This window comes from Lutzomyia longipalpis, chromosome 1 (genome assembly GCF_024334085.1).
Source record: "Lutzomyia longipalpis isolate SR_M1_2022 chromosome 1, ASM2433408v1".
In the NCBI taxonomy this organism is placed as follows: domain Eukaryota; kingdom Metazoa; phylum Arthropoda; class Insecta; order Diptera; family Psychodidae; genus Lutzomyia; species Lutzomyia longipalpis.
The window spans coordinates 35095997-35111642 of NC_074707.1; the positions used below are offsets into that span (position 1 = coordinate 35095997).

Below are 15646 nucleotides of genomic sequence, written 5' to 3' on the forward strand. Positions count from 1 at the left end.
AATTATTACCTTAAAAATAATCACCTGAAACTTCCTCAAATCTTCCAAAATTCAAAATTTATTGCAAAACTGTTCAATTAATCATCACGTTTGTTAATTGTTTATATCTTTGTTCTCAAAAGTGCAAAAAAAATGTATATAAAATTAGAAAAAAATTTACACGTTGTGTTTTAAATCACCTTTATTAGAAGAAGATGAAAAAAAATGTACTGGTAAGCTGACCAAGCTTACGGGAGCTGTGTTTCTTTCAGTGTACCAATTTTGTGAGAGCAAACTAGAACGCAAATTAATTTAAATACGCGCAAAGTCGGGAAAAGTAGAAAAGTCATACCCTAAGAAATCTTTAGAAGGCTATATCTCGAGAACGGATCCATAGATTTTCATAAATTTTTTTTTGTTTTAAAGGTCTCGAAGTCAGCTATAACATATCGAAAACTGAAAAAAATTTATGTCGCCATTTTCGAAAAATTCGAGTTCGAAATTTTCGAAAACTTTGTTTTCGATTTTAGCGCCTCTTGCGGTCATTTCTCGAAGTTGCAATGTTCTAGACATTTGTAGGGTTTCTCGAAACCTTTCATTTGCGCTTGAGTTGATCAAGATCGGACTTGTAGAACCCGAGATATGACATGCCAACTTTGGAAGGCTATATCTCGAGAACGGATCCATAGATTTTCTTCATTTTTGGCATGAAGCTAGATAATATGGTCAGCTACAACATATGAAAAAATAAAAAAAATTTATGTCGTCGTTTTCGAGATATTCATCGAAAACTAATCGAAAATTTTGTTTTTGATTTTTGGCCCCCTAGCGGTCACTTTTGAAACTTCGGATGTTCTAGAGAGTTGTAGGGTTTGTTGAGATCTTTCATTTGACCCCGGGTTGATCAAAATCGGTCAAGCCGTTTTCGAGTTATGGTCGATTTTCGATGAAAAATTGTGGCGGCCATATTGACTAAACGGCTTGACCGATTTTCGAAAATGAGGTATCGTTGGAAAGCTCTTGATGGCCCCTACAACATATCAAAATTTCAGACCTCTACCTATAATAGGGGCTGAGATATAGCGAAAACAAAATTTTGAGGTTATCCAAAATGGCGGACGGAGGGGTGGGGGGGTGGATTTGACTTCATAATCGGATTTCTTCAGGTCGATATTTAAACTTTGCCGTTTACCGCAAGTCTCTATCTATCACCGTTCTCTTGCAATTTAAGTTTATAATCCGGCCGGACGGACGGCCGGACGGACGGCCAGCCGGCCGGAAAAAAAATTTTTTTGGCGCATACGTTTTTTGGAATGTGGGGACCCTAATTCGTGCTCATACCAAGTTTGAGCCCGATCTGACGACTTTCGATTTTGCTCGGTACACAAAAGCTGTGTCTGAAAGAAACACAGCTAAAAAACTTATTAGTCGATCGCATTAAAATAGCTTTCAAAAGCAAAGCAAGACAAAAAAAGAAGTTGCCTAAATGTTGCAAAAGAATTTATTTGTGTTAAACCGTCGGCGTGGTAGATTGAAATCAGAATATCTATAATTTTGTGAATGCGCGATAAGTGAAATGTGTGAGAACAACATTAAATTTTAGCTAATATAACTTGTGATATATGTCTTTGAGTTGTTTAGTGTCTTTTTTATCAGAACAAACAAAAACATATTTTTCATCACTGCGGGGATGAGAGCAGCTGTAAAAAAAATCTGAAGAAGAAATCAAGCTAAAAAAAATGCCGCAAGTAGAAAATTTAAGAAAAAATGAATGAAGATGGTGGACAAAGGAATTAATTATTAAATAAAAAAAAAAGAAATTTCGATATTCGAGCTTTTTCGCTAGGACAACAAAATGATATTTGTAAAGTTTAAATGTAATGAAAAAGAAAAACTTAAATTTAATAAGGCAGCGTGCAAGTGAGCGTTAATTTTATTGACAAATCCAAATGAAAAAAAAAGATAAAAAATGAAACTGAAATTTTAAGTGCGTGTGTTTGTAATTTTTACAGGTAATTTCATAAAAATGGCAAAAAAACTGAAAAAAACTCAATCATTTATCAAATTTTATTCCTCCATTCAGAAGAAAATAAATTTAAAAAAAAGAAAATCACGAATCGAAGGGCAAGACGTGGATAAAAAAATCTTAGATATTGCATTAGGTAAAAGAAAAATAGATTTATCAATTTATAATAAAAAGAAATATAAAAAATCGAACTAAAAAAAATGAAGATAACAAAAGTAATTGAAAACCCTGCCACATGCTAATATTTACGTGAATTAAAAATTAAAAAAAAAAGAAAATTCATACTAAAATAAAACAAGAAAAAGGATAAATTTATTAAAGTGAAATGAACTTTAATACTTAAATATTAAATGAAAAGAAACGGAGATGAGATACAATTACGAAAAGAACTGTAAATAAATTGTTATATAGACTTATTAACTGTTTCTTATTAAAAAAAACAACAATTTTCCATTTCAATTTTTAATATATTATAATTATTTTATTAAAAAAAATCCATTTGCGAAATCACAATTTTTACAAAAAAAGAAAATCCATTCAAATAGCGCCCATCTCCTGGGGAAAAACAACCTTTAAAAAAATCAGAATAAATTCAAAAAATAGCGAAATCGTGCGTACATAGAAACCAGCTAAAAATATAAAGAAAAATCCAACTTAATTTTTCAATCAATTTCATTTATTTATAAATCTTTCATTTTACATTTAGATCCATTTTTTCAATTCTTTATTTTCTCTAAATTGTACAACATTTATTCCCTTTTCAAAGAAATCTCATTTACAACGTCCAGATATGAATGCAAAAGAAAAACACCTCTTCACCATTTCAATCCTCCTCTCATTAATACATTTTTTTTAAAGAATAAAAATCTCTTAAAAAAACTAAACAAAATGAGAAATCGCACATTTATTGTAAGGCATCGTGTGAGTGAAATTTGATGAAAAAAAAATCAACAATTCATTGAGCAAAGAAAAAATATTCGCACTTATTTGCTCATTTTTTTGTAAGAAACTTCATGAAAAAAAACTGCTAAAAAAACTACATTAAGATCGTAAAGAAAGGAAAAAAAAGACATGTTGTTAATGTTAAACTTATTGTTAAATTAATAAAAACTGATATTTTTTTTGGAGCTAATCACAGTTTTTTATTAATCTTCTCTGATTGTGCACAATCTCCTTTCATTTTGCTAGAGGATTTTTTTCTCTTTATGTATGTTTTGTACTTTATTCTTTTCAGAAAAATGATTTTATTATTATTTTTTGATCTTCTGCAATATTACGTGTGTTTCAATTATTTCCTCAAATAATTATAAGAAATGAAAATTCTTATAATTGGCGCAGTCGGTAGGATACTCCATCATCAGTAACCTCACAAGTGCATATTGTGGAGGTTCTGCAAAATAGTGTGTAGTGTCTAAATTGTGCAAGTGCCACAAAAACTCAGGCCAACTCCCCACTGTGAGCGAATATCACAGTGAATTATACGGACTCACCGTGTGAATGAATATCACACTTTGAAAAAGAAAAAATAGTTTGTAGAGAGCAGTGAAGTGAATCCCTAACTCTCATCTGTGAGTATAACCTTATCCAGTGCTTGGCCGCTCACCCAGCCATCCTGGATAAGTCAAATAATTAACTAATCAATAAAACTGTTAAAGAAAGTTTATCATAGAAATAAACTAAAAGTGCAATGAAGTAAACTATTCAATCTTGTCAGTTCCACTCTCTTTCTTTATGTTCTTCTGAGAACAAAAGGTCTTCCAACCTTTAATGGCAACCTCCATCTCTTATTCGACTTTATAAATAACGTAAAGGAAACCCTTTCTATAATAACACCGGCAGACAATACGCCGCTACACCGGCTCTGGCTTTGAGCCATCCGGAACAAAATTGTCGATGACACCAATGAGGTATTGGATACTTACGGAACTACCCTTGAGATTTCAAGAGAGCTCATCCCGATATTCAGGAGATCACAACGATTGACCATGCCATCAAAATGAGAGACTGGTATGCAGAGAAAGGATATAATGTGACTTTTACTGCAACGATTGCGGCAGTAAACATGATTCTAGCTTATGGCAAGAGGGGTTCAATTTCGTCTAACAGTTTGAACAAAACTATACAGGCACTTTCATCAGAGATTGGAATCACCCTGAATCTGAATGTTGATGTCATCCGTATTTTCTACAATACTTTCGGTATTTACATTACAGATGAGACCGCCAAGGAGTTTTTCACCAAGCTGAAGAGTTACATTCCCCCGACCTGCATTAGGATGATGACGATCCTGAACCAGACTACATTCTCTGGATTGACAACAATATGCACTATCAGAAGAGCCATGGTGGAATATTCAGATTTTGATTGGGATCAGATTGCGGCATTCTATCCAATAGAGTTTTCGAATCTCGTACAGGCGTTCAACACCATGAACAATAACCCATATTATGGATATAAGCGAGACTTGGGACCTGTTAGATCAACGAACTATAAGAGCTTCGGATTTGTCGCGAAAGAGCTCATCATCAAGATGACAGGGGATAGTTACATTGGATCGTACGGAGGATGGGCTCGAATGGTCCGACATGAGGCCGCTGTCAAAGACTTGATTGACAAATATGCGAAGAAAGAAGAAGTTGCTGAAGTAACTGCTGAGGGAACTCAAGAAGTGGTGTTTAAATTTACTACACGTGACCAGGAAGAACTGGTTGCTGTCGGTGGACAGAAAGTGAGTGAAAATGTGAAGTGTTAAGTGAGGATGTGCCAGCGCCAGCTCTCCAACTCTCCAGAAGTTGCAGCCGCATCCTGCACATCAGGAAGATGTGCCAGCGCCAGCGCTTCGACTCATAGCAGCAGTTGCAGTCGCATCCTGAGCAACATCCTCCACATCAGCCTTCACCAGACACTACACAATCGCCACCGCAGCATCCCAGTTGCTTCCATGAGATGCCCTAGTCGTCGATGCAGCCAACACAGCGATGACCATCGAGATCAACGGGTCAACTTCTTCGTCAACATTACATCAGTCATCGCAGCATCCAACTATCATCGCAGACGACGCATCATCATGTCAATCAACGATCACCGCAGCCATACATCGCTTCAAGCGACCGCTCCAAGCTCACCAAAATTTAAGTACAAACACATTTCTTTAAATTAAAATCAAATTATTTCAAAATTTAAAGTAGAAACTCTTCATGAAAAATGACCCAAGTTTAACAATTTAAAAATATTTGAAGCATTAAATTCTGCTAAATTAAAATAATTAATTCTAATTGTGTTCCAAATCATAATGAAAATATTATATAAAATTATGTATTTCAAAATTTCTTATTCCTAAAAAGTACCTGCCCATCTCACATTTTGAACATTTCAATTAAAATCTTTATTCTTAAACCGATGCATTGCCTAACCCAATTCTTATTATTTTGCCAACAAAATGCAAAATAACATATCGCCCCAATTATTGTTGAGCCATATAACTTAAATAGGGCAATACCGAAAAACGCTCGATCACCATGCATTGTGCATAATATTTTAAACATTTCCCCCCGCGGAAAAAAAATCATGTAAACCTTTATTCCCCCTTGCGCTGATGGCAAATTCCAGCCAAGGCAGCGAATACGTTACATTGACACTTATATATTAAATACGAGCAAGTCATTTTATTCGGTATTGACCCTCAAAAATTAAATGCTCCATAAGCAATAATTTTGCGTATAAGAAAATAATTACTGAAAAATGCAATGCAGTCGGAAACTCAATAAAGATGTTCAACTCTATAAACTAAAACAAGGAATTTAGGTACTTTTGAAAAAGAAATTTTGAAGAGAAAAAAAATTAAAATGTTCATTATATTTTGATTGAAAGAATTATTAATTTTTAAATGAAAGGAATTGGGGGTTATCGAAACCTTATGTAATTCCCACGCCTCCTCATCAATAAAGCTCTAACGCACGAGGACGTGCGTCCTCCTAAGGAAGGAGGTGTGGCGAAATCGCGGAATGCTCCCAATTCCCCCAATCACCTTAACCGAAATTAGAACACAAACAATAAATTGTACCTATAAATAAGGCAAAAATATATATTAAAATCAGTTTGGAGTTGAAAGTCAATAAGCGGAGTTTAAATTCTCTACACTGATACCGATATTAACAAAATGATGAGAGTTGTTGCGTATGGTTTGAGTACTGACTCACTCCAGGTACGGGATGCAGTTCAATTTCTATACTTATTCGGTTTGACAATCACGGAGAGGTTGGAGAAACCAGTTTATTGTTTCGGGAAGCAGTGGTTGTCTGCCGGAACTGTTGTGTCTCCGAATATTCTCTTTAAGACAGTAAGGACAGATTACCTGGCTGAGGAGGCAGAGCCGGTACCTCCAACTAACGTGACAGAATTGCCTGCCTTGGCTTTCCGAGTTCTTTGTGTTTAAAGACTGCACAAGTCAAAGAATCTCGGCTATAGACTCACACTTTGGAAAACAGCAAAGTCCATGTTGAATGCACTTACTGAGGGAGCCTCATGGAGAGGCACTGGAACCCCAGAACGATACAATACATGGGAGACATCTAACAATTTTACAAAGTTGGTGGCCGGATATGACTGGTTCTTCCAGTTGTTTAACAAACATCAATATGCATCCTTGAGATTCGGAACCGTTTCATCTCGAATGGCTGAGTGTACAGTCTTCAATGCATTTGAACACGTAATAGGAACCCTGTCGATGCCCCCTGCTCAGATTTACAAGTGGATTTGGGATCTACAGGTGATGAAGGAATACAACATTTTTGGTAAAGAGACAGACTTCTTCGCAGAATATGGGTCTGTTTACCCATACTTCGCGTGCCTCTGTCTTTCGAGAAAGTCCCCATATGCTATAGGCCAAGTACCTCATCTCCATACGTATTTGCATACCATTAGTTGCTTAGCAGGGAGTCATTCATCTAAGAACGCGACTTACTACCCGGGGACCAACTTCAAAACATTAATTGGTTATGTATATTGTATTGTATGGATACATTGGTAACTATCCAAAAAGTGCTCTAAGTGATCGATACAAATCGATCGGAGATATTGTGGAGGTTCTGCAAAAAAGTGTGTAGTGTCTAAATTGTGCAAGTGCCACAAAAACTCAGGCCAACTCCCCACTGTGAGCGAATATCGCAGTGGGACTGTGAGTGAATATCACAGTGAATTATCCGGACCCACCGTGTGAATGAATATCACACTTTGAAAAAGAAAAAATAGTTTGTAGAGAGCAGTGAAGTGAATCCCTAACTCTCATCTGTGAGTATAACCTTATCCAGTGCTTGGCCGCTCACCCAGCCATCCTGGATAAGTCAAATAATTAACTAATCAATAAAACTGTTAAAGAAAGTTTATCATAGAAATAAACTAAAAGTGCAATGAAGTAAACTATTCAATCTTGTCAGTTCCACTCTCTTTCTTTATGTTCTTCTGAGAACAAAAGGTCTTCCAACCTTTAATGGCAACCTCCATCTCTTATTCGACTTTATAAATAACGTAAAGGAAACCCTTTCTATAATAACACCGGCAGACAATACGCCGCTACACCGGCTCTGGCTTTGAGCCATCCGGAACAAAATTGTCGATGACACCAATGAGGTATTGGATACTTACGGAACTACCCTTGAGTGGAACTCTATAAAAAACAACCTGATTAGTCACTACAGTGACAAGCGTAACGAGACTTCCTTAATTAAGGATCTCCTTGCTCTTCGGTAAGTAGACACGATCGAAAGCTTCTATAGTCGTGTCATGGAGATCCGTTCCCTCCTTCAAAACCAAGTTAATATTCACGAAAATAACACGCATATTCGCAACTCAAAATCTACCCTATATAGGGCGTTTTAAATCATTGTATGGTATAATGGCTAGAGATATACTGCCTCTAACAGCGCCAAAAGATCCGCGCGTTGAAAGTAGTTTGGTAGATCTGCCTCCTGAATATGATTTCAAGAGTAAGCAGTCGGATAGAATGTTACCTTTAATGGACGTTTTTTGAAAGTGTTGTTGTTCCCTATATAGGGAAATGTGCTTGAACGTGTTCCTTACAGAGCTTAAGGAACCGATTGGCTCAGTTGTATCCTGATCTTGGACGAATAAACACACTATTGGAGTATCAAAGAATTTTTATTCTTATAATTAAATGAGTGGTTCTCCCTATTAAAAATGAGTAAACTCCTTTTTTTTACATTACAATTTAAGTGAGAATGTGATTTTTAATTCTTTTTATTTTCTTCTATTTCTTTACATTTCTTTACATTCTTATGACATAGACATTCTTAAATTACATAAGATCTCATTTTGTGCTTATTTTATTACTTTGACATGTATACACTCTATGTATATTTTTTGAGAATTTGTTTTTAAAAAATTAAAATAAACGACGATACATTTATTGAAATTCTTTTTTTGTGAAGTTTTTCGTTAAAAGTTTTCTTTGGAAGTAATTTGGCCATGAAGTAAAATTCAAAAAATCTCCATCTAGATTTGTGGAAATCTAGTGTAGCATATGCATAATGTTATTCCTTATGCATAGCATAATGTAAATGCATTATATGCTTTTATTGAATAAATCCGAAGTCACTTCAGTCACATTCGAACTGCAGATCAATCAACACTGTTTCAATACGAATACGCTACACTAGATTCTGCCACAAGAGAAGTTTTAAAATTTTTACCGAATTTTTTAATAAGTTGCTGTAGCTTTCTCAAGGATAATTGTAATGTAGTATATAGCAAAGTATGATGCGTTAGCTATTGAGGGGATTTCTAGAAACAAGAGAATACTCCACTATGCCTTCAATGGGGATTACAATCGGGAAACGTGAAGTAGAATCGATGTTTCCTGAGTTCAATCCCGACCAAGATAAATCTCTCTCAGCTCAGATGGATTCACAAAAGACAGACTTCTGTGTAAAAGCCACCGAAATCAACTTTCTAAGGTGAAAAATTTAATATTCCCACCGATTTGAAAAACAGAATACTTTTTTTTTCTCAAACGAGACAAAAATAAACGTATAATATAATACCTTTTCCTAACTACACAGTTAGGAAAAAACAGACTTGACGATTGACCATCGAAGAAGATAGACACGTGCCTGCGAATTCGGGCACGTATGTTACTCTCCCAACAATACTGTTGAGAAAAAATTAGGTAAGATTGCCGTGAAATACCGGCAATACTACACAAATAATATATTTAATAACCTAACAAAACTGTTAGGCACGATACTAACACACCTACAACTAGTAAGAGCATTAGGTTATCAACGGATGCATAACCTGGAGAGGAACGGTCACTCCGGAAAAGTATAATGTACAGATTTGTACGCTCTTTCGTCCAAACTCCCCTCCGCCGCCGCCACCGAGAGCGCCGCCAACCCCGGAACTGCCTTTAGAGGAGTTCTTGGAGAGGAATCCAGAGTCAGGGCCGAGACCGCTAACCATTGAAGAGTATAGGGCGCGGCAGCCAAAACCCAAAGACCACGATTGCCGCCAATCAAAATTAACAAGTTCAATGGAAATCCAAAGGAGTGGAAAGCATTCTATGAGGTATTTATGCACATTTTTGATAAAGATTGTGCACTCCATGAAACAGAAAAGCTAACATATCTCCTCTCATATCTGGAGGGAGACGCAAAAAGGAGCGTAGTGAGTCCACAATTTTGGAACACCGCCTATTTGCAAATATGCAGCGCGATTATAGGCAACAGCGTAACGCCCGCAGAATGGCTGAATTTAATAATCAGCAGGCGGATCGTTCTGGAAGATGGAGCGATATGGTTGAAGCGGAACACCGCGGCCGATCCATCTTAGAAGCTATGCCTCCTCTCCCCCCAAGGGAGAATGCCCTCCCTCAACGAGGTAGAGGACGACCTCGCCCTGGAAGACGGAACACCGCACCAGCGCAGAGACCCACCCCTGCACCAGATTCAGTGGCTACGGCCATTGAACCGTCTCCACTATTTGAGGGGCGCCTGACTGGAAGCAGAGTCGTGGTAGAGGCACAGAGTCATAGTTATGACTTTTCAGGATACCTTATCCTGATGCACGCCCTCTACGATGTGATGACGGACACTGATGTCCGCATCCGTAGATCGCTGCCATACTGTGCTTTTCAACACTATTGTGTTGAGCTACTCAACGGAGTAGCGATTGAACGCGTTATGAGCCAAAACGCCGAAGGCAGGTTCAGGAGTGAGGAGAGACCATTTGAGTTTCTCGATATTAAGAGCAAAACCATACCCACTCCCATTGTTGACTATTTGTCAGCAATTACGCGTACGACAATGGCCAATGGAAAGGTCATTAATTTCAACCTCCCTGCTGGCGGAACACCGCAGCACTCTACCGACGATGACATTCCGTCTGGTACGTTTGGCATTTGTGACGAGGGCACCCATAATTCATACGAGTGCTATATCTCACCGTATGTGACCCGGCGCCTAGTTGAGCACACCATCACTGCCAATGAGAGGAATGGAAACTTCGACCCATGGAACCCATTGCCAGCGGCTCTAAGTCCACCAGATGCGGTGGCAACCCGCAACCTCCTCGGATACGATATTCCTGAGAGCCTCCAGACTGAATCGCTCAATTCGATTCGAGGCTTCATCTTCGAGGATGCAGACGACAGAAAGTCGTAAATATAATCTTCAAACACTTAATTTTTCCACATACGAAACGGTAAATACACCCATTATATCGACTAAAGATGCTCATCACCTTTTGAATATAATGCAACAAGCAAATAAGAAGAATAAGTTATTTGAACCCCTAAGACTCGATGGAATCACCATTACAATTAAATATGCGATTGCAATACCCTTCATCGTGGGGTTTATCCTAGTCGGTGCAGCAACATTGTCATACTTAAAATATAATAACCAAGGGAGACATGGCCATTATTCAGTATCATATGTTCCTAGAACACCCCCATCCCCAGAAACTGATAGAGGAGTAGATATACCTCCACCCATTTATAGAGAAGCAACAGAAACAATCCTCACACCTATTAGAGATCTTCCACCACCATATATAAATTCCCCAAGTCAAGCATTCACGCGACCGATCCCTCGAAATGTAACTGTTGAACATTTAACATTAACAAGTAGACCACCAACCCCACACCCATCCATTGAGACTCCTTCAATAGAAATACAAACAAACCCCCAACTAAACACCTTACATGATAACTTCGCGATACTTTACGTCAATAATATGCTCAGACATAACATACATATGGACATTCCACAACCCATAAGTTTAGAAAATCCTAATTTCCAACCACTAGCGGATATATTAGACGAACTCATAGAACAACTTGAAAACGAAGAAAATAGACAATTAGAGCAAGATCCTCCCACCACCGGTTGGTCGACAACCATATAGACATGGCGCCCAACCTCAGCCACTACGCCTCTGCCAGATAACGTGTCATTTGCCAAACGAAATGAGTGAGAAAGAAGTAAAAGAAAAATGAAAGGAGAAGGGAAGATAACTTCTCCGCCCTCCTTATCTCTTAGGATATGTTGAATGTAAAACATAAAATAAGGATATTGCAGGACTCGCCTCAGTCAGTTTCGAGATTCGAAAGCGTAAAGAAGCCCAAGATTCCTTGAGAAAATACAAAAAAAAATTTATAACACTCTTACAAGTAAGCAGAAATAAATAGAGAGATCAAGTGATCGGTGAAAAGGACCAGCAGTACTATTTTGCAACTACATCGCGGACCTTGGAGAAAGTCATCCGCACACTCGGATTCGCAGTCAAAACTAAAAAGGACTACGAGCACTGGCGGGATAAGGTGCTCCATCAACAAGACAATCTGCGCATAGGCAGATACCTCCGAACCCTGCAAAGCCAGCTAAATCTTCTGAACCACCATCATAGCAATATAAGTAAATAAAAAATATATATAAATACATTTTTAAAAAAATTTAATTAAGTCAAAACTATATTTTATATAACATAATTTTTTTTTCTTCTCCTTCAATATGATAATTTTTATTTTAATAAAGTAATATTAATTAAGAAAAAAAAATTAAATTAAGTCAAAATTTTATTTCATATTACATATTTTTTTTCTCCTTCAATACGATAATTTTTATTTTAATATAAAATAATATTAATTAAGAAACAAAAAAAAATATTTTTTTTTCTTTTCGTATCCAACAAATAATAAAAAAATATATATATAAATATTTTTTTTTTATATAATCTTTTTATACACGAACAAATATGTGCAAATATTCATATAATATTCAGCCAAGAAAGTTTAATGTAAAATTTGTTCACCCGGAAGATTTTTTTTTATACAATAACGTCTCAATTCCTACAATTATAAATTATAACTCATAAAGAATAGAAAAAAAGAGCTTCGAGGTCAAAGCTCTTGTTTACAGGGGAAAGGGGAGTGAGTGTGAACAAACACACTCACCTAAAACACTACCTGTGGGAAGGTAGCAGCATGCATGATGCTGCTATCGGAAGGGATAAAATTCCGGGAAGGTGCGATCTAATGTTTGGCGATCGCACCACGATAGCGGGGGTAGATGCGTTGGGGCTAACCAATGGGTAAAAGCCACCTCGCATCTCTCGCAAGGAAAAACTCCCTTTTCTTGGAATTGCGTCATCTCGAGAGTAGAGACGCTCCCTTTTTCCTAGAATTTCATCAGATAGAGTGTTGAGACGGGAGACAAGAGAGAGGGTGAACAAATTAACAAAAAGGGGCAGACGCCCTCAATCTTGGCCAGTCGATCAGTTAATTCGGAAAGTCCATATTGGGACGTTTTTGAGTCAGGTAGTCCAAGTTGGGACTTGTGAAATTTATGTAACCAATATCAATAAATAAACGTTGGAAGTGAAAAGTAAAACCCAAGTGTATTCAGCGACTCGACCCTAGGCCCGCTTCCAGCGTCCATCATCCAGAGCGCACAGGACCCGTTGTGGATACACTCCCAAAAAAGACCACAACACTTCTATTTTTTTGCCATATAGAATATAATTTTCTCAATAACTCAAAAATTTCTATATGAATAAGCATAATCAAAAATATAATAAAATAATTAATATTTATATAAAAACATTAAATTTTTACGAATTAAAGGAGTAGCCAAATCATGGTTCGAAGTGATGAAAGGCTCCTACAAATGCCTACAGTTCTGTTCAGCAGTCCTGTTTGACATTGGCCCTAAGGCAATTTCAACATGAATTTAACCCCTACGGGGAACAAAGAATTGCCACATATGTACCTACATCTGTAGGTTAGGAATAGGGACATACGGTGAAGTACGATGATTCGTACACCATCCCCAACAACAAGGAACATGACCATCGTCATTTATAGACATCCACGAGAGATAGCCTTCATCGCAGAAACTCTCCGATGTGACGAATGGAAGATAAAAATGGAGGGACTCCAAAGTCATGAGAGTCATTCGATTTATTCTTGTTAAATGCAGACAATATGTACGAACAACACGAAATAGAAGGCGAACATTTAGTAGATCGCGATTTTACCTCATTATTATTAACAAAAATCACACCTTCATTCTTAAAACGCATTAAAGAACATGTTGTGATCCAATACAACCTTCCATTTGAAAGCTCCCACCCGTAATAAATGTCCGAAGGAAGGTAATTTTAAGATATCTCTAGGCTAGAGTTTTTGCTCTAACCGAACCACCCCAGAATGTGAAGAAACTGGGGAACTTCAATAAATGTGACATTATATGATCATACCGATAGATAGAAAAATTAAGATAAGTAACTCCCACTGTCGCCGAGAGCAGATGCGAACCTTCCTTTCAATTTGGAATAATTTAGAATCTCTGTTCATATTTTATTAATTAAAAATAAATTTCTTTAACGAATATTTTAAGTTCATGGCTCAAATTAAGTTTAAAATTTTTGATTTTCTTCTTCCTTTTTGTTGCAAATGATGGAGAAAAGAGGACAATAAAAGAATTCCATGAAAAAAAATTCTAAGCTCTTCAAGGGTGGTCTTTTGAAAAGAATTTTAAAAGAAATACTTAGCTAAAAAAAAACACATAAAAGACCCCCAAGTCCTCTTCAAACAATACCTCTGCCCTTGTACGAACAGCGTCAATTCTAAAATAAATTTCCTGTCTCCACGATAAGAAAGAAGAAAGAGGAATTCGAAAAATAAATAACTTTGCAACGAAAAACTTCCACAATTTCTGAGAATTTCATTCAAAATGCTAACAAAGCCCCTTTTTTTTGCTTCAAAAGGTAATTTTGTAACCATAAAATTCTAGACATAAATGAGAAAAAAGGGTCTCCTTTGGTAATTTCAGGGATAAAGAAAATATTGCCTGTCCCTGAAGAAATACATGAGAAAGATCTTAAATAAAATTTCTGACCTGCTCTGCGATGGGCTAAGAGATAACGATGTGCAGCTGCTACTCAATTGGGGCGTTGGCTTTGAATCTCCGCGATGCACTCTGGATGGGACTGCAGAAGGGATCCGGGACGATGTGTCGACGATTTATGGCTGATCTCGTAGCGAGTTCCCGGGGCCCCATAAGGTGCTTCACATCGATGGCTGGGAGGAGAACACTCGATGCTTTCGTGCGTGGCTCCTCTCGTTCGCGGTAGATGAGTCTCAAATTGAGGATGGGCGGCATGGGATGGTACACAGGTACTTCCGTCCTAATGAGACTCACTGCTGCTGCTGCATCATGCCCCCCAGGGAGGAGTGCATTGCTGGAGCGACTCTGCAGCAGGGTTTCCCTGCGTGGAGGCCGTGTGCTATTCATGTCCAAACGATGCAGCCTCGTTGAGAGATTCACGGCTTTTTCCGGTGATTTGGGGCGACTTCTTTGTGGCACTCTCTGCACTTCACGGTACGTCACACTTCCCCCATTCCGGATGTCCCGCACTTTGGGTGATAGTCGCACAATTGCCGAAGTTGGTGGGAAAGTCATTTGATTCGCCTTCCGCATCACATGACCACTCCGTGTCTCCGAAATGTAGGATTTTCGTCTTCTCTGTGGTGCGGGATCAATGGCGAATATCTCCTCATAGCCCTCTTCCCCCTCGGGCACTCTTTCCGGATCATAAAAGAGCGGCACTTGACTCCCACACACGCGCAAATGCGGAAAAGCGGTCATCCATTCGAGGAACTCCTGTCGTGTCTTTGGATCCGCCGGGAGTTCCTCTTCACCGTAGAAAATTCTCTCTATACGCTCCCATTCGAGCTGATTCTGCCTAATGGCGTCTTCAGCCCATGGAATGGATCCCGTGCTGCTCCTACTCTTGTCCGATGTTGACGCGTAGAAGACCTCCGTGAGACTGCCCGATGAGTCGTCCGACGAAACTTCTGGTCCACCGAACAGACGCAGCTTGTTGAGCGTCCCTGACATTTTTCTTTATTTCACCACATTGCCCAACTCATCTTAATTACAGAGGAGGAAGAGAGAAGAAAAATATTAGAAGATGAAGAAAAGAAATTGAGAAAATGTCAAAAAAAACCTTTTTTTTTCGGTGAAGATAGAGTCGCTTGCACTAGCAAATGTTGTATTTGTGCATAAAGATAGCGTCGCTTGCATCAACAAATGTTCTATGTATTGATTTCTTTCAGTAAAGTTC

The 15646-nt window shown here is 37.8% G+C and overlaps 1 protein-coding gene across 1 annotated transcript; it reads right to left on the reverse strand.

The window, feature by feature from the left end:
* Positions 1 to 2659: 2659 nt before the first annotated feature.
* Positions 2660 to 15489, reverse strand: LOC129786293 (uncharacterized). The gene has a single exon (XM_055821203.1). It carries the CDS (start codon positions 15418 to 15420, stop codon positions 14458 to 14460), a length of 963 nt encoding a protein of 320 aa, XP_055677178.1. The 5' UTR covers positions 15421 to 15489; the 3' UTR covers positions 2660 to 14457.
* Positions 15490 to 15646: the final 157 nt, after the last annotated feature.

What these genes read in the sequence shown, in the direction of transcription:
- LOC129786293 (XM_055821203.1), bottom strand. Translation starts at nt 15,420, where the DNA reads ATGTCAGGGACGCTCAACAAGCTGCGTCTGTTCGGTGGACCAGAAGTT.